This window comes from Uloborus diversus, chromosome 1 (genome assembly GCF_026930045.1).
Source record: "Uloborus diversus isolate 005 chromosome 1, Udiv.v.3.1, whole genome shotgun sequence".
In the NCBI taxonomy this organism is placed as follows: Eukaryota; Metazoa; Arthropoda; class Arachnida; order Araneae; family Uloboridae; genus Uloborus; species Uloborus diversus.
Window position 1 is genome coordinate 16,530,068 of NC_072731.1, and position 21,931 is coordinate 16,551,998.

General features: G+C 33.1%; 1 protein-coding gene across 1 annotated transcript in view; it reads left to right on the top strand.

Annotated features, from left to right (window-relative positions):
* The first annotated feature begins 7,797 nt into the window (after nucleotides 1-7,797).
* The window catches only part of LOC129228230 (uncharacterized), a 49,500-nt gene continuing 35,366 nt past the window's right edge, over nucleotides 7,798-21,931 (top strand). The window contains exons 1-3 of the mRNA XM_054862899.1: nucleotides 7,798-7,961; nucleotides 15,252-15,335; nucleotides 21,111-21,157. Coding sequence (XP_054718874.1) covers nucleotides 7,907-7,961; nucleotides 15,252-15,335; nucleotides 21,111-21,157 — 186 coding nt within the window. The 5' untranslated portion in view covers nucleotides 7,798-7,906. The remainder of the gene's footprint in view (nucleotides 7,962-15,251; nucleotides 15,336-21,110; nucleotides 21,158-21,931) is intronic.

Sequence of the window (21,931 nt, forward strand, 5' to 3'; positions counted from 1 at the left end):
ATCTCACGGACAGAAAACAAGCAACAAAACTAAATAACTGTATAAGCAAATATAAAACAACAAAAACGGGAGTCCCTCAGGGATCAATTTTAGGTCCATTACTTTTTTTAATATATATTAATGACATGTCATACATTAAATTATACGGTACAATTACTCTATATGCAGATGATACAGCATTAACATATTCTGCAAAGAGCATTAATGATATAAAGAATCAAATGGAACTTGATTTAACTGCTATAAATAAATGGTTAACTGACAATATGTTATCTCTTAATATAAATAAAACAAAATACATAAAGTTTGATTTAAAAAAGAATGGAATTAATAAAATTGATTTAGGCATAAAATATCACGAACCAACATGTGACTGCACAAATAACTGTAACTGCCCTACCATAGAAAGAGTCGAAAATATAAATTATTTAGGTATAACTTTTAGTGAAAATTTAAAATGGAAATGCCATACTGATAAACTTGTGAAAAAATTAAGAGGTAGAATACATTGGCTCTATCTATTGAGAAATATAGTTGGGAAAAAGTTTCTTAGATGTTTATTTTATGCTTGGATTAACTCAATAATTACGTATGGTATTTGTGCATGGGGAGGCGATTATGAAACAAATCTTACCAATTTAAATAGAACTTATGCAAAAATTTTGAAAATAATTTATGGAGCTAAACAAGAACTTAATAAAAACGATACTATTTTACAAAAGTCAGAAAAAATCTATAATATCAGAGAAATATATGCACAGAGAATATTGTATTTTTTCATAACAACAATAACTGGTTTGAAATTAATGAAAAACAATATAATACTCGAATTTCAGGTAAACAATATAAAGTTATAAAACCAAATAAAACGATTATTAAAAAACAATTATTTTACTTGGCACCGCGGCTGTTTAATGAACTAACGGAAGATGTTAGGAATGAGAAGAACTTTAAAAAATATAAACAAGGGGTCAATGAATATATACAAAATAATGACATTCTATCAACAATTAACTTTTAGCTGATAAAATATACTGACTTGCCAACCGGGGGGGATTTTGTATTGTAATTTTTATACTATTGAATGTTTCAATGCGAGTTATTGTGGTTTTTTTTTCTGGAGTGAAACAGTCCAATAATTGTTCTGTGTAAAATTTTTACTACTTGTGTAAAATTAATTTGTAAATATTTCTGTTAATACATATTTGTGTTTGTACTCCATACTAAATCAATTAAAAAACACTGCGGACAGTGCCTTTGGCGCTCTTTAGTGTTGAATTTAATACTAACTCGTGTTGAACTATAGTTAAGATTTTCTTAATGTTTTGTTATGAAGTTTGTAATTTATGTTTTATAATTTGTAAGTTTTTTAACTTTACTTTTTTTAATTTTGCTTACTGTTATGTATGTGTATTTTGTTTGTTAATAAATTTTATCTTATCTTATAAAGAATTACAGTAACTAGAACAGCTTGGTAACTTTCAGACATCCCGGTAACTGACTGACAATTCTGAAATTTTGTAACTGTACTAATGCAAATGTTCAAAATTAAGCAGCAAAACAAATAAGTTTACATAAAAGGTAAGCAATGGAAATCATTTTGTTACGCGTTCGGTGCAACTTCAAACTTTCTTCGAATGACGACACAGTTCTTGGGAAAAGCACAGGAGATTTATTTACAGCTATGTACAGGAAATGTAGTTACAATTGCTAAATCAATCATCAACAATTAAGCAAATATCAATTAACACCGTAAACTCAACGATGGCACACGTATTTAAATCCAAATACGCGAAAAGACATCGCAAATGCCTCACAATAAACAGAGCAACGGCTCAGACGAATCTCAGACAGTTAAAAAGCATAACTGACTCTCCTCCAAATGCCACACGGCTTTGGCTTTTTATACTCCCAAAGAAATATCCAGAAAATCCTACAATGTTCTATAAATTTCTCATATTTTCTTTTTATTCCATTCACAAATCTTATCGTTCAAAAATGGGGGGACCGTATACTTCAGTCGAATGTTAGGGAGCTGTATACATACAGCTCCCTAACATTACAAGAAACTATTTACAGGTTAGGTTACTAAGATAATTTTAGATGAAAGATAATGGCATTGTGGGAAACCCATAAATTCATCAGATCAGTTCATGCAAAAGGAGAAATCCCAATTGCGCAACTATGGAAACCCCAATTGCGCAACCACTTTGAACTCCTACAAGGCTAACTGAGAATCAGCATTGGCAGTCAGAGGAAGATTGTCACTGGACGAGTGAACGTGTAAATATGTGTATTAAATAGTGATCTACTAAAACCGAATTATGTGGTGGTTGTGGGAAACCCATAAATTCATCAGATCAGTTCATGCAAAAGGGAAATCCCAATTGCGCAACTATGGAAACCCCAATTGCGCAACCACTTGAACTCCTACAAGGCTAACTGAGAATCGGCATTGACAGTCAGAGGAAGATTGTCACTGGAAGAGTGAACGCGTAAATATGTGTATTAAATAGTGATCTACTAAAACCGAGTTATATAATGAAGATACCACCTCTGACATAACCACCACAGCATAAACGACAAAATTCACCAGATTACAACAAACTAATCATAAAAATAATTTCTAATTTACAGAATTTGTAACAATTTTTTAGATTTGATACAGTGGACTCCGGTTAATTGAATCAGTGGTTAATTGAATCAGCCGCTTTAATGAATCAAATTGCCAAAAACAAAACAGAATCCAGCTTAATTGAATTAGCCGTTTTATTAAATCAGTCGCTTTATGGAATCAAAACTGTTTAGAACAAATATGATTCATATAAGCGGCGGCCACTGTATTGCTAAAATTAATATTTGCTATATTTACGACAAGTTGGTAACTCACTGACATATTGGCAACTGACTGATATTAGAAACATGCAACACAAAATATCCATTAAAAAATAAAAAAATAAATAAAAACATTTTCTCCTAGTTTATTGATTTTTTCGCAAGCTGAATTTAATGGTATACTTGAACTTTTAAAATTCATTTTAGATTATTTGAAAAAAAAAAAAGTTAAAATCATGGTAACTGACTGACATGAATGCAACCTGCGGGAAAAGTAATGTAGATTCAATTAAAGATTCTCCTCTAAAAGCAAAAGGAATTATCCATAAATTTAAATTGGGATCAAGGAAAAATGAATAACCTTTCGGCATATGGCATTTAATTTCGAAAATGTTACTGAAAGAATAAAATTACCGTAATTAAATTTGAATAGATTCGTGAGCTGATTGACTGACATTTCTAAATTTCCTATACATCCTAACATAAAAAATTAAGAATCACGCAGTAAAACATACAAATAAATGTACACAAAAGCAGAGCTTTCTTTGCCATTATGACTAGACCAGAGGACCCTCAGTCTATGAGGACCCCCAAAATAATAGACCATATGGAAAATTACTGCAAAATATAGTTTTAATATGCTAATTATGACGTTTAAAAGCAAGGGCGATACAAAACTTACAAAAAGATTGATTTTTAACATCAAAATAACAATTTTGTGCTACCTAGTATTTTGTTCAAGTAGTTTACACCCTAGTGTACCCTAGCTGTAGTATATGAAATGGCAAAAACTGAGGCGCTTGAAACTCTGCAGTACTTCCTTCGATAGTATCTTTTTTTTTTTTGTAGCATCTATTAATGTGTTGGACCGAATGTCTAACAGCCTTAAAATTTGTAAATAAAACTCTACGCAAAAGAAAAGCAATTAAAATAAGATTTTTTTTTATCGATAACTTCTTTTCCCTTCATAGTTTTTCTTTTTTTTTTTAATTGCTAGAGGATTTGAAAATCTTTTCGTTTCCTTCAGTGTTTAAGGGGTCACAGTCAAGCAATTTCTTTTAATTTATATAAATTTTATATTTCTTTGAAACCATAACATGCATACTTATTTCGTAATCAATAATTTATTTTCAAAATTCAAAAATATTGCGAACTTTTTTTGAAAATTCAAAAAATTGAGGAAAATTTCAACTTTTTAAAATCCTTAAGGCATTTTTTTGCACTAATTTAAAAAACATTTTTTGCAAAACGATCACTATAATCATCTCTAAAAATCTGTGCATTCATTTGCTTATGAGTTCATTCGAAAATTTTCTGTGATTAATTATGTAAAAAAATCAAAGTTTTTTTTTTTTTAAAAAGTTGGTTTTTAAAGGTTTAACATGCTCTAAACATTAGAGTAATTTATAAAATGCTTATCCAATGCACAGTTTTGTCAAATATGTTACCCCAATCGTAAAAAATATTACTTTAAAGCTGTATCTTTAATAGAAAAAAAAATCCTTAGGGATTCTAATGACATGAAAACACAAAAAAACCATCATCGAGAAAGAGCAATTTGAAGTTTTTCTTTTGCATAAGAACACATAGGGAGCATGGCCTAAAACCACTCATAACCTTTTAAATATTTGAACTAAAGCATTGAAACTTTTCCCCTGTGTTCAGAACAGTTTTTTGTTTTGAAATAGGCAATAAAAAAATTTTTGATCGTTTTATCATTTTTCAGGTACTGTAACCCCTTAAAAATAGATCACATCCTTGTAAAATTATTGAACTATAAACGGTAAACTATTTCAATTTCCTCTACATCATCTTGGCCACTCATGATTGAACAAGTCCTTTTTTAAGAATTTCACCTTAGCAATTCCCTTATTACCATCAATCAGTCTTGTTACAAAATACTGTAGATCACAAGAAACTCCATAGAAATGTTCCTTACTAGCAGTCGCTTCCCATATTTTGAATTTTTTTTCCCCCCTGTGAAAGTTGTGATATTGTAAATTTGTCTTTTGGCTGTATTGGCTGTAAAATGCTTTCCTCTTCTGTTTTAAATTGATGTATTTTGTGAATATTAGGCAATTATTTTTGAAATTTAGGCCCAAGCATTACTAAATTATGTTAGAATGAATAATGAATAAAATCAATAAAATATGTTATCATTCTTAAAAATCTAAAGAGTTGGGTTGTTTGATATCACTTAAAAGGCTAAAAATAAAAGAAATCTGCTTTCAGGAGTATTAAGTTTAATACATTGCAACCATTTTAAAGTTAAACAGAATATCAGTCAGTTACCGTCAGTGGTGGGCATTAATCAATCACTTTTTCAATTGCCTTGTTAAATGATTAAAAAAGTAATTGCAATTAAATCAATTGCAATTAAATTAATTGCAATTAAACTATTAATTGCATTTTGCAATTAATTTAATTGGAATGATGTACGTTGATCATTTCTCACAATTAAAATAATTGCAATTATTTTTTAAATTGTTTTATGAAACAATTAAAACTAACAATTAACTTTATGTATCAACCGGTACAGCGCAGGGTACAGAGTCAAAAGTATTATTCAATTTCGTATTTTTGTTCAGTGCTGATTGCTTGCTCACCGCGTGAACTACTCTTGTCTAGGCAAGCTTTTTCCACACGTAAATGTTTGTGTTTTAGTTAAGTGTTTTAAGTTTGTGTAAATCATTGTTTTAGTTTAACCCGTAACAGGGGAGGTGAGAAAGAGGGGCATAACAGGGGACGTGAGGACTCAGAGACCGCCCTGTTTTAAAACTTTTTTTTTAAAAAAATCATGTACATAATTAAGATACATTTCTGAAATTTCTCTCAGATGTTATTTAGACTTTTATTAGTAAAAATAAATAGGAAAAATTTTTTTTTTAATTTTTAATTGAAATATACCTTTTCTGAGGAAATTTCGTTGGAACCATAAGTTTTTTAAGAAAAGTCATATGCTTCAGTAAATAATTTATTGGTCGTAATAAAGTTACTGTTGAGCATTGATCTTTTATTAGTTGCTAACATGTGTATTTAAATAGATAATGATATGCTACCCGTCCAGCGTCCACGTCTCAGGTAGACCTGTCGCCTGTACAGTATATTATACAAAACCAGTATTTTTTTAAAAAGTTAATTCACAAAACAATTGACAATTGTTAATTGTAGAAAACTACAATTAACAATTAATTAATTGTTAACTGTAGTAAACTACAATTAACAATTAATTGATTGTTAGTTGTAATTTTCCACTATTACAATTGATCAATTGTTAGTTGTTGTAGTTACGTTTACCAATTAATCAATTGTTAATCTTTAATTGTTCATGCAATTAAAATTTGCTCAACTCTGATGGTTACCGTATGAAGTGAGTCAGTCAGTTACCGAGGAATATACGGTGTTCCGGATGTAAACTTCCAATTCTACTTATTCAGCATTTAAATACTCTTGATGTAGCCAGAGAATATGAATTTTGGAAAATTTCCACCAATTATTTTCATGCTGAGGGAAAAAAAGTTGCTTTTTTATGGTAACTGACTGACTAATAAACTGATTTTAAGATTGTTTCTGAACGAAACATTATAAAGATATATTTTTGGTATAAGCTCCCAGTATGAGTATAACAAAATACACTAACCTGTTTTCCTTTTAGTTAGAATTTGTGTTAGGAAAAAATTTGATTACTACATGCCAAATTTTACCCAAAAAAATCCGGAAAGGACATAGGCATCTCTTACGGCTTATTTTCAATACGAAAAATTATAAATTAAAATTTAACTTGGTGCACTTTTAAAATATATATTTCAAGCTAGTAAATGATATACAATACTTATGTATAGTTTTCTTACTATTGAAATTTTAATGCTCAAGTTGACATTTTCGTGGAATTACCCCCCAGCTTCATTTTCTTATGTCATGGAAATACGTTCCACATATATTTATGATGGTGAAGTGAAAAAAAAAAAAAAACAGAGCTGTATGTTTTCTCAGTTTTAAATTAAGGGCTCAAATATAATAGCATATGGCTTTAATTTTTCTAAACACTAAAATTTTGTCATTTTTCTTTCTTTTTTTTCAGTTTCATATTTTTGAACTAGTGCACAGAGTAATGCGTGAAAATAATAATTATTTCTTTTAAAACTCATAGTGGGGTTTTTTAATTAACCTTTTTTTGTTAAGTACATAAGACATTCCTTCATCTATATATATATATAAAAGAATGTCGTGTTAGTTACACTATTAATAACTTAAGAACGGCTGAACCGATTTGGCTGAAAATTCGTGGGGAGGTAGCTTAGAACCAGGAGACCGACACAGGATACCTTTTATCCCATCCGATATTTTGTGTCCGGACCCCCCTTAAATTTCAGAAAAAAGATCACTTCACTCGCTGAAGGGTAGGGTTACGGTAGCGTAGTTGTTTGGCGCGTTAAGTAAAGAACTGTACAGTTGAATGATTATTTTAAGTTTTTAAGCTAGTATTAATATTTTTCTGTGTTCGACGAATAATTTTAAATTCCAAATAGACTTTAATGGGGTTTTCGAAAAGGTGTGTACGCATTTTAGTTGAGGAAAAATGATCATTTCACATCAAAAGGGGGAGGAGGGGGCTTGGATTGTTTTTAATCAACCAATTTCCATTAAATTCTCAGCGGGCATGGCCGTGTGTTTACTGCTAGTCTGAGAATAATCCTAACACTATTCCAGATAATTTATACCCAATTGAATTAGATTCTAAAAGCGAAAAACAGATGACACGTTACGGCAGAGAACACGTGTTTTCAGCTTGAGGCTGTTTTTTTTTTAAAGTACCAAAAGCTGTTTTTCACGTTTTGATGAAATATTGTTTTCAATAATATGGATCGTGATTTTGTTCTTAAAACTGCATAATTGATACACACGAACCCTGGAAGCTGTATAAACGGTAAATGATTTCAAAATCTTTTTGGCATACTGACGCTCAGCTATTTCAAGATGGGCTCTAGAACAGATTTTTAACTTTTTGAGTCACAAGAATCAATCAACATCTTCCTACGCCGTCACACAATAAAATCGTTACAAGCTGACAATGAAAAGTGTTGTGCTTGTTGCAGTCGTTTTCCTGCTCCACGTCTTAAAAGCAGGTAAGTTGGGTCGAGTTGCTGGTTTTTGGCAGTTATTTGAATGATAATTATAAATAATACCGTGTTATGTTAAATCATGCTGTGCTATGCAACAAATTTCAAAGATGCAACACATTTCAAGCATTGGCCAGGTCGATGCATCGGCGCCGATGGTTAAAAAATCAACCATCGGCATCGGCGGCAGATGCTAACTTGGTTAAAACAACGGCCCATCGGCCAAAAAAACATCTTCGGCGATGTTTTTCGAAAGAAAAAAGAAAAAAATGTAACTTGCGTTTATCTATTTTTTACTGAAATAATTAAAAGTAAGTACAGCATAGTGTTCGAAATCGAACAGCAACGAAACCAACATCAGTTTTGCGCTTCGGAAACGTGCCGAGTTTCGGATCACTACCAAAATTTTCACAACATTGCAGACACTTATCAAACAGTCACTTTAATGATAGTTTCAAGAATTTTCTGCACGAATTTTCGAATTCTTTTTTTTTCTTCCCGGACAAAAATAAAAAACCTCGATATTTTCCTGATTTTAGCTTACTCCTTTTAACTTAACATTAAAGAAATAAATACTCGCATATCTTAATATATAATTTTTTTTTTTTTTTGCGGATGTTTGTCACCATAAGGCTTTTGAACGGCTGGACCGCTTTTGATCAAATTTTTTGTGTGTAATTAAGTTGTGGCAAGCATGGTTTCGAAGCGCGATGGATCGAATCGGAAACGTTATTGTTAATTAATTAATTAATTTAAACATTGGATTGTTATATCTCCCAAATTATTAATATTTATTTTAACCTATTGTTGAGCGAGAACTGAAATAAATATTTAACCCGTTGCCAAAGGACAATAAGAAAGCCAGCACTGCTTTTTGTAATGAAATTTCCTACTGTGACATGTAAATTGAGACTAGATAATACGTAGAGAGAGAGAGAGTGAAGCCTTCATTTCTTGAAAGCGACGATTTTAGTCCCGTGATATAATATTTTAAAGTAAAGTACTGGAAGAAATCGGGTTTCTTTCACTAACCAAATGATCGGAATGTACCGTATCTAGCAACATTTGTTTCTCGGCTCAAATCCATCTGAGTTTTGGCACCAATGTCAAAGATTAAAAAAACTAATCAGTACATTATTAAAGGAAAAGATGGTGGAATTTAAAGACCAAACAAATTTTATTTTAGTCAAGATGAATTACAACAAAAGATAAGTGCAGTGAAAGATTTTTATCCTTGGCGGAAAGATCAAATTAGGCAATATATGAAGGTTATTCAAGTACGCAAGGAAAGATAGCAAGTGTGACAAATGCTCAGATAGAGAGAGCGGGATTTAAAAGTTTCGTTCAAAAGATCAGACCGTTAACAGGTCGGAGTTCGTTTCGCTCACTGATCAGCTGGATTACAGTAACGTAGTGACTTGACGATTTTGGCCACAAACAATAGAGTTGCAGGATCATTTGTTTACATTTTAAAACTACTGTTAATGTAATTTATAGTATTTTTTGTTTATTTGGCGAAATATTTCAAATTGCAAAGAATTGTTTTTTGTTCTTAAAGAGTGTTTAGTAATGTTACTTGAAGAATGTTCATTTTACATCGGGAAGGGGGGGGGGTGGTTTTCGCTTATTCAGGGAACTGTTTTTACCTTTATCATTTTTTTAAACGATATCCTTTCAATTGTTTTATTCTTTTTCATATGGCAGCGGGATTGCAGCTGCAAATCCCGCGTTGCAGCGGGATTTGCCGTTTATTTTAGATGGGTAGTTAGTTTTTTACACTTAATACCTGAGGACGATTTTTATCCTTTGAGTATGGCTGAAGGAACAAATCATACAATCTATGATGAAGATCTTTCAAGTACGCAAGAAAAAGTAGTTAATAAAACAGTTGCTCATTGGGCATTAGATAAATCAAGTTGTAATAAATATACGCATTCTGACACCAAGCAATTTAAAACATTTCGTTTTTACTATTTTTTTTTTCTGAAGAAAAAGGTTCAAACATTTAATTGTTTGTTGAATTTTTTTAACTTTTCTATTTACAAAGTTTGAACAGAACAACGGGGGATATTTCGATAATTGGGAATTTGGCTCAGTCGTCTCATTTGTGGCGTAAATTATTTTATTTTTGTAACCCTGCTGATTTATAGTAACCCTATGTGTATAGATGTTTCGGTTCCCTTTGTTAAGATTTGCAACGAAAAATACCTTTCGTGTAGGCATTGCAGCCAAAAATTGACGCCAATGAAGAAAGATCGCCAGATTCCCAATTATCGAAATCTTCCCGAACAACGTCTGTTGGGTCCTCTAGTTCTAACATATAATCTTTCTCTTGATTGAAGATTATAAACTGCAGCAAAAACTCAATCATAAGAATAGGATGGGAGACATCGATTCCATGGTCCGTACGGTGAATAAAATCCCTAAAAAGTCATTGTTTTTCTTTCTCGCTTTTAAGGCCTAAAAAGACTACTTTTTTTCACAGAAATCCTTATTTATAGTTTTATAACTCGTCTCCTTAGAAAAGTCGTGGCATACTGTAGGTTTTTTTTTTATATATGTAATCTTTTCGGGAATGGAAAATGAAAAAAAAAATCCATTTTCTTAAATTTTTTCATTTAACTTTCCTCCTAATATATTGCCATGAACTAATTCAGAAAATCATTTCTCCGCAGCTATTGAGGTGAGCTGCTAAAGGAGGTGATATCAAGAAATTTAATTGAGGGAATCTTAAAATGTAAAACATTAAAAAAAATACATAAATGGTTTTATTACTTCTAGCCAATTATATCTTTCAGATAACTGTCACTCATTTAACCAAAAAATAATTATCCGCTATTAATGATGGTTAACAATATTTAGCTTACTCAGTAAATATATTCACGTTTAGTATACTGTTAAAAAAACTCTGCACTTGGTGTTACAGTTGTTGTGTTATAGTGTGTTATATAGAACTGGTTTTTGCGCTGTAATGAATATTAGTTATAAGAGATATTCATAAGTGAAAGTATTATTTGAACATTTGATTTATTACTATTATTATAATTTAATATCCAGTTTGCCTTTCAAACACGGTTGCAAATCATCATTGGAAGCGTTAGGGGAAGGGATAGGGTTTAGACACTCTTCTGCGATAATTTTTCGATAAGAAAATTCCAAATGTACAATTTTAGGCGATATTTGAGGATATTAAGGGGGAGACGGTTAAGGGACCCTTCCACAGAAATTAAAAAAATTTTAAAGACCTAAAAACAAGGTTAAGAAGACCTTCAATGATGTTGGTGGCGGGAGAGGTTCAGAGGTTGTCCGTCCCCCTAAAATCCTCCGAAATTGAGGCCCCAGCTTTGGTAGCAAAAACAGAAGCATAGAGTTCAGGGACTAGTCCGGAGCAATTTTCGGAAATTGAAATTCTAAAAACGCAGTTTTAGAGCATCTTCAATGATACTAGTTGAGGTAACTTCGTAGGAAGTTTTTCAAAATAGAAGTCTTAAAAACGCGATTGTAAGCTATCTTGGCAACGTTAAAGGAAGGGATTCGGTTCAATATGACTCTCACGTCGTAATCTTTAAAAATAGAAGCTTGAAAACACAATTTTAGACGGTCGCCAGAGGTGTGTTGCACTCCTAAAATAATTTTAGAAGAACTTTAATGATGTTGAAAAGTGGAATTTAGTGTCGCTTCCCGGATTTTTGTTTTTCAATTGAAGGCTTATAATCGCGATTGTAGGCCATCTTTTGGTAGGCATTGGACGAAAAGGAGTTCGGGGACTCTTCTATGCCAGTTTTTTGAAACTGAAGTTCCAAAAATGTAATTTTAGACGATTTTTGGAAGTTCTGCGCAGAGCGGGCTATGTGAAGAGTTTGTCCCGGAATGTTTCCTAAATTGTGATCTTAAAAACGCGATTGCATGCCATCAATGGTAACTTCAGAGGAAGGGGTGGGGTTTAAGTACTCAACCGCAGCAATATTTCAAAACTGAAGTTCCAAAACTGTAATTTCTAGCCACGATTGGCGCCACCAAGGAAAGGATTGAGCTCAAGAACCGCTTCTCTGGGCCCTCCATGGCTGCGGTCCTATTTTTATTTATTTTCGAAAAAAAAATGTGTGAGAAAACTTCCTACAGTTTTTCTTTTCCAAAAACATTTGAAAGTAATGTTTTAGGATAGTAATGTTTTAGATTTCCATCCTTATAGTGTTATTTATTGAAATACAATAAATCTGTAGTTAAAGTTTTGTTTTACTTCCATTGTTACCTTTGAGCTTTTAACTACTAGTGTAATGGTGTGACTCTTCATTACAATTCTTTAAATCCATCTCTTTTTCTTTTATCCTTTCTTCTGCTACAAAAATATTTCTGCGGCTCATGTATTTTTCTCTACTTTTCTTAACCTGTTGAAAACTTGTTAACCCCTTGAAACTAACCTGTTGAAAACTTTTAGCTTCCAAGATCCAAATCCTTAGGGTCTAGGATCTCCGAAAAATATTGCTCAAAATGGTGAATCAGCTTTGTGAGACGAATTGCAATGTTGTGATAAAGGTTGCAGAGAATTTTATTACACTGAAAGCATGAAATTTTGGGAGTATAAAGTAAATTTGGCTGTTGATTCGTTCGGGTATTTGTGTAAGTTTGAGCTTATAAGATTTTGAGTAGTATGCATATAAACTAGTGGAAAAACGCTCTTTTACACTGAAATCATTATTTTTGAGAACGTTTAATTAAGTAAGATGATTAGATCTCATAGTTTTCTGACATGAGTCTAAAACTACACCACGCAGAGCATAATTAAAGGTCTTGCTCAAAGTTATTGACAGGCGTTTTAGAATAATTGGCCTAAAACTTTGAATCTTTTCGTTTCAAATTATCAACTTTGAGACCGCGTGATTAAAAAAGTTTAAAAAATGCAGCAGTTTCAATTGACCTTTGCCCTCAAAACCATGAGTGAGGCACTAAAATATTTATGCTAGCATGTACTTAGTATCAAGTAGTATCCACATTCAAAAGAATTGGCTTGATTCACTCATAGCTTTTGAAGCAAAGCAATCATATACTTAGCTCTTTTTTTTTTTCATGACCTTAAACTTTGACCTCTATTCGAGGTGAAACAAAAATCAGTTTTTAAACAAAAGAAACTACTTTTTTTTATCATAGTATCACTAACACATCCTGAAAATTTTTACGAAAATTGAAGACATCAACTATCAAAAGTGTTCAGCTTTAAAAAAATGATTCTTAAGAATAAAGCTTTGCTAAAAATGGGAATGCAATAGAACTCCAATTTACCCAATCAATAAGGACCGGACTCATTCAGATAATCAAAAATTCAGATAATTGGATTTTCTCCAAAAAAGCTTTCTTTTTTCATCAATAACTTTTATGAATGCTAAAAATGGGAGAAAATAAAGTATTTTTTTAAAGAAAAAGCTTTTGAAAAAGCAAGACTTTTACATGTTAAGCGTACTTACAAGTGCTGTACTATATGTAAGTATCGAACTCTAAACCGGCATTTTTCAACCCTTTTTAACTAACGGATCAGAAAAAAACTTTTCAAAAAAAAAAAAAAAAATTGCGGACCTGTAACTTTTTCTCTTTTCTCTCTCTCTCTCTCTCTCTTTTGTGTGTTTACGAACCGTTAAAAACCTGTGAATTATTTTTGCAGATCGGTGCCCCCCCCCCTTTTTTTTCCTTCTTCCTTTTCTTGCGGAAAAAAAATACAAGAAAAAGGAAAAACTTTTGACTCGGGAACCATTAAACATTTGTTGCGTGCATTAGTACAGTATGTACACGGTTCATTATAAAGCAATGCGCATTTTTTTCTGAGAAAAATCGATTTATTGATCGTACTTGCACAAATGTTTAATATTCTTCAAAATACCGTTCTCCTGCATCAGCATACATGCGGAGACGTGTTTGCCACGCCTCAAAGGCACCCTGGAACTCCTCGACAGGAATGTCTCTCAGAAACGTTGTAAGATGGATTTGGATGTTTCCCACGGTATCCAAATATTTTCCTTTCAGCACTCTCTTGAGTATGGGAAACAGAAAAAAAAGTCACATAGAGCCAAGTCGGGACTGAAAAGGGGTTGCGGTTGGGGGATCAACGGGGTGTTCATCCGGGCCAGGAAGTCGATTTTCCGTCAACACTTTTGGCACAATCTTCGCGCAGACTTTTGCGCATTTGCAGATCCTTGATCACTATTTCCTGTACCGCGAATTGGGACAGTGTAATGTGTCAGCAAGGGTTGCTGGATGCTCGATCGACGGTCGGAGCACAAAACTTCGTGCACACGATCCACGTTCTCGTCTGTTCCGGCCGTTGTTGGGCGTCCAGAACGGGATTCGTCGGCGAACTCCTCCCAATTCTAATCGAACGACTTGAAATGCAATCGTCCTCTTAAATCGGCCTCTTGAAGCATCTGGAATGTTTCGGTTGTATTCTTTCGAAGCTTCATGCAAAACTTTATGGCGTATCGTTGCTCAAGCGAACGCTCCACCGCGCGCGGTGTTACAACAGTCGAACACACACGCCACGCAGAAGCACGTCTTTCCGTTCACACTCCTCACAGCAACCTGACGACCAGCTGCGTTCAAAGAACAGATCACCCACCACATTTCCACCTTGTTTTACCGCGCTGCCATCGATCGTCGCGAAACAATAAAATCATACGCATTGCATTCATAATTAACCATGCGCGTATTGTCCGTTTTTCACAAGAAGACACTTGACTCCTGCCTCGTCACGTGATATCCGATGATTCTATTTCGCTGTTTTCGGCAGATGGTATATTCGGATCATAGCATTTTGTAAAAGCAGCAGTTTTAAAAATGTAAGAATAACTAAAATGACAACAGACAAGTGAAGCAAGTGATGTAAAGGAAACTAACACTTTTTGCACATTAAAATGAACACCCAAATTAAAGCTGTCTGGTTGTCTCCGCGTGAATTGTGTACCGATCACCCCTGCATAAAATGGAACTCTGCGTTCGAGGAGGCGTGGCGAAGTGCCTTTTCTTGAAAAACGAACAATACCGTACACTCTAAAAGTCATTGCTTTGGGAATGTCTCGATCAAAGTAAACTGTTTGACTAGCTTCGTGGAAAGAAAAGCATTCAGACGGAATCATTATTTTGCGAACACCAGTACGTTTTCGTCTCAATTTTTTTTCTATGTAGAATTTTGAAAGCGATTGGTATAATCGGAGTTCGGATAATTGGAATTCTCCGCTATCTCATTTGATTCTGGGAATCACGTTTTTGAGAGTTTTGCTGTTTTAAAACATGTTTCCTTTTATCTTGCAGACGGAAAAAGTATTTTCGAGATGGATCCAGTCTTAAGCGAATTGCCATTATTTAAATGTATCAAAAGACAAGTCTGCGATTGTGGTAAGAACTCTTTACTCAATGTTGAAATCAATATCTTTATTAAACCATTGATTCGTAGGAACTTCATTTAAGTGTCGTGCAAGTATTTTATTTCCTAAATTTTATAAGGCAGAATCTATGTCACTCGGCCAGGGCATTTTAATTTTTTGAACATAGCAAATTCCTGGGCCGACATACAGGCCACCAAAGATCATTCATCAATATCCACCACTCGGGCATCATTTCTCAAGCGATTTTCAACAAAATCTTTAAAATTCTTCATCTCAGGAACGATACAATGTATGTTGTTCCGGTTTATTTCATATAAAAGGTAATTTTGTTTCTGTTTAAAACGATACGCAACATTTTGAAATATGTGTTTGTTTGTTTTTCCAGTCTTTTGAAAAAGTAGACAAAATGTCCGTTTCAAAAAAAAAATACCGTTGATAAGTACCAATGAGCACTGCAGTCCCTGAAAAAGAAAGACTTTCACGTTTTCGTTTAATGGGTTTTAGAGGTTTTTTAAAAATTGAGGGTTTTACAGGAACTCTGTATGTAAAGGAATAGACTTAAAAATTCAAAATTTTATTTCGCAGCAAGTGGCCAGAAAACACTTTAACTTAGTTACATAGCGGAATTGTCATTTTGAGTCATTACATTATCTAAGATATTGATTTTAGTGAAGACAAGATGACATTGAGCTAAACGAATCTTTTGGCACTACGCTTAAAGATTGCTTGCGAAAAACGATTACGTTCCAACAAATCGAATAGAGACTGCGTTCTTTGTATTCATAAAAAATTAATTTTCTCAATTAGGCGGCAAATGGAAATGAAAATAGGGTTATATAACTAAATTTAAACTGCGTTTTGCTCACTCGCTACTAAGTAAAATTTTGAATTTTTGTCCTCCTTTACATATAGACTTCCAAAAAACTCTCATTTTTCCAAATGTATCTAAAAACGGATAAACGAAAAAGTGGGTGCTCTAATTATCAGGAAATGCAATGCTTAGTCGTACTAATCAACAGTAAAAAAAAAGTAAATTTTTGAAATTGGCATTTTTGAGGAAGAAAATTATTATTTTTTTTTTTTTTTAGAAGACTGAGAAAAAAACTGAAAAACATATTTTAAAATAATGCATACCTTTTTAAACAGCGAAAATCCTTTAAATAAAAAAAACTCAATAAAATATGCTCTTCCTCTTCTGAAGTAAAGAACCTTAAAGATTTATCAAAAACAGCAAGTGAGAAATAATGCTCGGAACACCGTCTTTGGCGGCCTGTATCTCGGTCCAGGAATTTTTTTTAGAGAACACAAAAACCCTGATCTTACTTTCTCATGAGTTTTAAGATATGTTGCATTCAAAAACTCCTAGACTATCGAGGTAGTGACCTGGCTAAATTGACATGGATTCTACCATAAAGAGTTCATTGACAATGATTTATAATGTAAACTATTGCATTTATACAGGGTGTTCCGTTTTAACCTGCAAAAAACTTCTATTTTCGCAACCGTTAGTCCTAGATGCATACTTCCAGTTGCAGAAATGTTTAAAGTCAGATGCAGGGTAAAGATGTTGAAAGTTTGAAGCAAAAATAAAAATGAGTCAAAAAATACAAAATTTAACTTTTTATACGCGCCCTAGGTCCCCTAACTTATGCTTAAGGAAATAATCTCCATTGAAAAATAATGCCAACACAAAAAGTTTGACATTAGTACGACCAATATTCACCGATATGTGGAACGCAGCGTTTTGTGACTTACACCATTTTACACTCGCCGTCAAGAACACCTTTTTTATGAAGAGAGGAAGGGACAATATAGCGGTTAACAAGGGTTTCAAATTATATGTGTGCTTAAAGTGTGCTTTTACAAAGTTTTCACTGTTTTGTACTGTGTTTTTGCGTATCATGGCATACCATTTGCATTTATTTTTGAATAGCGATGAAAAATAAAAATACTTTTTTTTTTAATACTTTGACAATCTGTCATTCCTCTGAAAGGGCTATAAGTTCCAAGCTCATCTTCTGTATGGTCCCTTAAAACATTGAATTCGAATATCTCTTTGAATTTTGGTCGCACAAATGTCAAGTTCTATGTGTTAGCAATATTTTTCAATGGAAATTATTTCCCTAAATATAAGTTAGGGGACCTGGGGCTTGTATAAAAAGTTAAACTCATTTTTATTTTCGCTTCAAACTTCCAATATCTTAACTCTGCATCTGATTGTGAAAATTTTTGCAAGTGGAACAATGCATCTAGGACCAACAGTTGCGAAAATAGAGGTTTTTGCAGGTTAAAACGGAACACCCTTAATAATATGTATGTATATAATATGTGTAATAATTGTATTTGTCTTAATCCAAAATTAAATCGAAAAACAGATTCATCTAAAATTAAAACAAATATTCTTTTTGAAAAAATTACACTGCGCTGCAAAAAAAGGAAGAGAAAGAAAGAAAAAAAAAAAGAAAACGAATATGCAGTGGAACCTCGATAACTCGACACCCCAAGGGAACATGAAAACATTTCGACTCAAGTAGATGTCAATTTACTGAAGTTCCATTGTTTTAAATCCTAAAAAGTTTCTGTATCACCTATTTACTAATGATAACTTTTACATTATAAAAATTTCGGTAAATAAATTTTCTTTTCATTTTCTTTTTTTAAAGTACACAGTAAAATCAGTAATATTATTTGAATGCCTCGTGAGGAACAAATCCACAATTTTTTTAAAAAGGTGAAAAAGCTTCTGATCAGTCAGATCTGTTAAAGATAAAATGTCCGGCGCAAAATATGCGAGCAGCATGTACAAAATATGTCATGGTGCCTTTTTTCTTTAGAGGACTTGACTTCCATAAACCATGATAATGAAAAATTTACCATGCACTAGCGCAGCCAGAAATACCTTCTGGAGGGGGTTTTTTGGTGAAAAATGGAGGGTTTTTTTGACGAAAAATACGGTTTTTTTTGATGAAAAATACCTTTTGAAAAAGATTTTTTGATCGGAAATATCTCCTGAAAAGGTTTTTTTTAATCAAATCAGCCCTTTCATATGCATAAACTACTGTATTAGAATTTGCATTTATGTTGAACACAAAGGATCTGGAGGGATGTTTCAACCCCCAAAACATCCCCTTCGCTGCGCCTCTGGAACCATGGGTGCAATTGTCCTACCCTTTCCTAGCCTTTTAAAACTGCACTAACAGAACAGAGTGCGGAGGCTGACTACCCTGGATAAAGGATGGATTTCTCTGAAAGCGCATTCCAGAAAACGATTCACTGACCAGCGTAAAATTCTAAGAAGCGGTCAATATGAATGAAAGAATGTTGATAGCAAAAATTGGACTAGAAAAGAAATTGGATGTCAATTTATAGGGGTTTCTGATTTTGTGTGTCAATATAGGGAGGTTTTCGCCCATTGATATTAGCATTGGGCCAACCATAAGAAAAATAAATGTTGAGTTACCAGGTAAGTCGAGTTATCCGCGTGTCGAGTTATCGAAGTTCTACTGTATACAGGGTGTTCCGTTTCAACCTGCAAGACCTTTATTTTCGCAGCCGTTAGTCCTAGAGGTATGCTTCTAATTGCAAAAATGTTCAAAATCAGATGTTGAGTTAAGATATTGAACGTTTGAAGCAAAAATGAAAATGAGCACAAAAAATACAAAATTTAACATTTTATACGAGCGTTAGGTTCCTTAACTAACATTTAGAGAAATAATTTATACTGAAAAATATTACTGACACAAGAAATTTGACACTTGTGCGACCAAAATTCAAGATATTCTAGCTCAAAGTTTTAAGGGACCATACGGAAGAGATTAGAACTTATCGCATTTTCAGAAGAATGATAGGTCGTTAAAGTAAGAAAAGCGGTATTGATATTTTTCAACGCTAGTCAAAAATAAAGGAAAATGTTAAGCCGTGATACGCAAAAACACACTAAAAAACCTCGAACAATTTGAAAACCACACTCTATGCACACCTATAATTTTAAACACATGTTTACTGCTATATTTTCCCTCAAAAAGGAGTTATTGACGGCGAGTGAAAAGTGGTATTAGTCACAAAACGCTACGTTTCATACCTCGGTGAATATTGGTCGTACTAATTTCAAACTTTTTGTGTTGGAATTGTTTTTTAATGGAGATTATTTCCCTGAATATAAGTTAGGGAACATGGGGCCCGTATAAAAAGTTAGATTTTGTATTTTTTGACTTATTTTTATTTTTACTTCAAAACTTTCAATGTCTTAACTCTGCATCTGATTTTGAACATTTTCGCAATTGGAAGTATATATCTAGAACTAACGGTTGCGAAAATAAAGGTCTTGCAGGTTAAAACGGAACTCCCGGTGTAGTTTAACCTTACAGCTTTGTAGCCTTTCAGAGGGAATAAAACGGTAAAGAAATGCTCTCCTCCTCCTCCAAAACAAAATTATTGCCATAAAAATAGCGAAAAGGGAAAAAAAGAGGGTCGCGCCTCCAGGTGAAAAGGATGGGGAAAATGAGTGATAGGGAAAAAACGTGAATCATATTTGGATTTAGTAGTGCAATTTGTAAAAGAATCAGCAGTAGTAATGTCAGTATTATCTTCAATGCCTCGCAGTATTGACATAATAGAACAATATTGGTGTTAGTCGGGAAAAAAAGCTCGTTTAATTTTAGACAGTAAGATTTCGTTTAATACTGTTAAAATAATTTAAACTTTTTGCATGGATGATTCTCCCCTAATAGGCCAAATTAATGTCCGAAGCCTGTATCTCATTAGTTTATTATTGTTCTTAAAATAAATTTAAGACACTTGGTATAATGTAATGTTTAGGAGTTATTTTGGTGATTTTTATAACTTAAACTAACCACCTTCGGAGCCAGCCAATCGGTCTCTCGCTCAATCCCCCTCCGGTGGGTTGGTGTACAACTGTGTTCTTGCGATTGTGTTCTAGGTACTTTGGCGCTTTACTTCCTTTGTCTTCGCTAAGCGAAAGAAATTTAAACGATGTTTTCTGTACGTAAATTACATTCCTGCAAAGGAAAAGATGAAAAAATTGCCGCATCAAAAAACACATTGCCTGCGTCGGTATATTAATTAATCAACTGTTTTTTTTCCACGGTGCAGATCTTCTGTTTTATTCAGAAAAAAAGAGAGAAATTACGAACGCAGAATAACGTGCGTAACCTTGAGAAAAAATAACCAGTCTGCAAGTCAGTTCCGCTTAGCCCCTTGCCAGAATGACGGGGAAAATTATTGGGAAAAGTGTTTCGAAAGAAGAAAAGAAACGAGAAATGTTAGGTTTTTAATCGTTTTTAACTTTATGTCTCGTCTAATTTAAGTCGCACAGTTATGCCACATAGCTAAACATGTATCCAAGAAAATTACGAATCTATTGATACGTGGTTCGACGCTCAGTTTTCTTTTGATCACCAGGAGTAGCAGTGATATACGTACATACATAAATACATCCAATGTACTCAGTTTTTAATATGGAAGACTAGCCGTCTTCAACGCCCGGCTTAAGTTATAAAAAAATAAATCATGTGTTTTTAAAAAAGTTAATTAAATATTTTCTTTAACTCTGATTTGGATTATTTGGAGAGAGTCACCAGCATTCTGGTAAGAATTTTAACTGCAAGAATTTAAGTATTTCATAAAGAATAAAAAAGTGTTGGCACTCTTAAGCTCTTTTTAAAAAAAGGCATGTGTTTGGTATGAAATGTTTTTAAAACGTAGTTTTCTGATTGCTATAGCATCAAGGCAAAATACATGAAGTGAATTTTAATCTTCGTTTCAGGTGAAGAAAATACTTTCAAGATATGTTCAGACATGATAGGAGATGCGGTATGCTACAGTTTTTTTTTAAATTTATTTTAATCCCACTAAATTTATCTACACGCAATCAATGGTTTTTAATCAATCAGTCTTGATTTCAATTAGGGTTTCCAATCCCGCGCAATTGGAAACTCAAAATCTATGTCCCGCGGAATTTCGGGATTCTAAGGAGCCAATCCAGCCTGATTAACTTAATCCTTCAAAAAGTTGAATTTTTATGTCAAAAAGAAAAGGTTGTGCTTTTTCGAAAGGACTGCTATTGTTACATGAATTGGTCTTTATCTCAAATTCCGTGCACCAGAAAAGTCACATCTCAATTAGCGACTGTATCGTTCGGTTCGCAAGAGTGTAGTACTTTTAAAAAATCCAATACGTCTTAACAAAGCATCACTCGTATGGCATGGAAAAAGATTTTCGCGCAAAAAATAATGGGCTTCATGAAAACACGTGATGTGGCTCCGCTGCAATTGGTTTTACTGAGATTAAATAATTGTGGACATTTAGCAAAAGATCCCCATAAACTTTAGAACCTTCTAAAATAGATTTTTTTTTCTTATGACTGACAAGAGTTTTTGCTGCTGAACTTCAAACTTCGAACAAAAAAGATGTCTGTTTGATTTGTGTATTACTCTATTCAATTCACCTAGCCTTATTGCTTTATTAACATTGGTTATTACATCAGTGCATATGATTCGCTACAGCAGGGGGGGGAGACGCTAACTGGGGCGCAGTCTCAATAAAAGTGTTTGAATAATTTCGCTAATTTTACATCTCGCTTTAGAG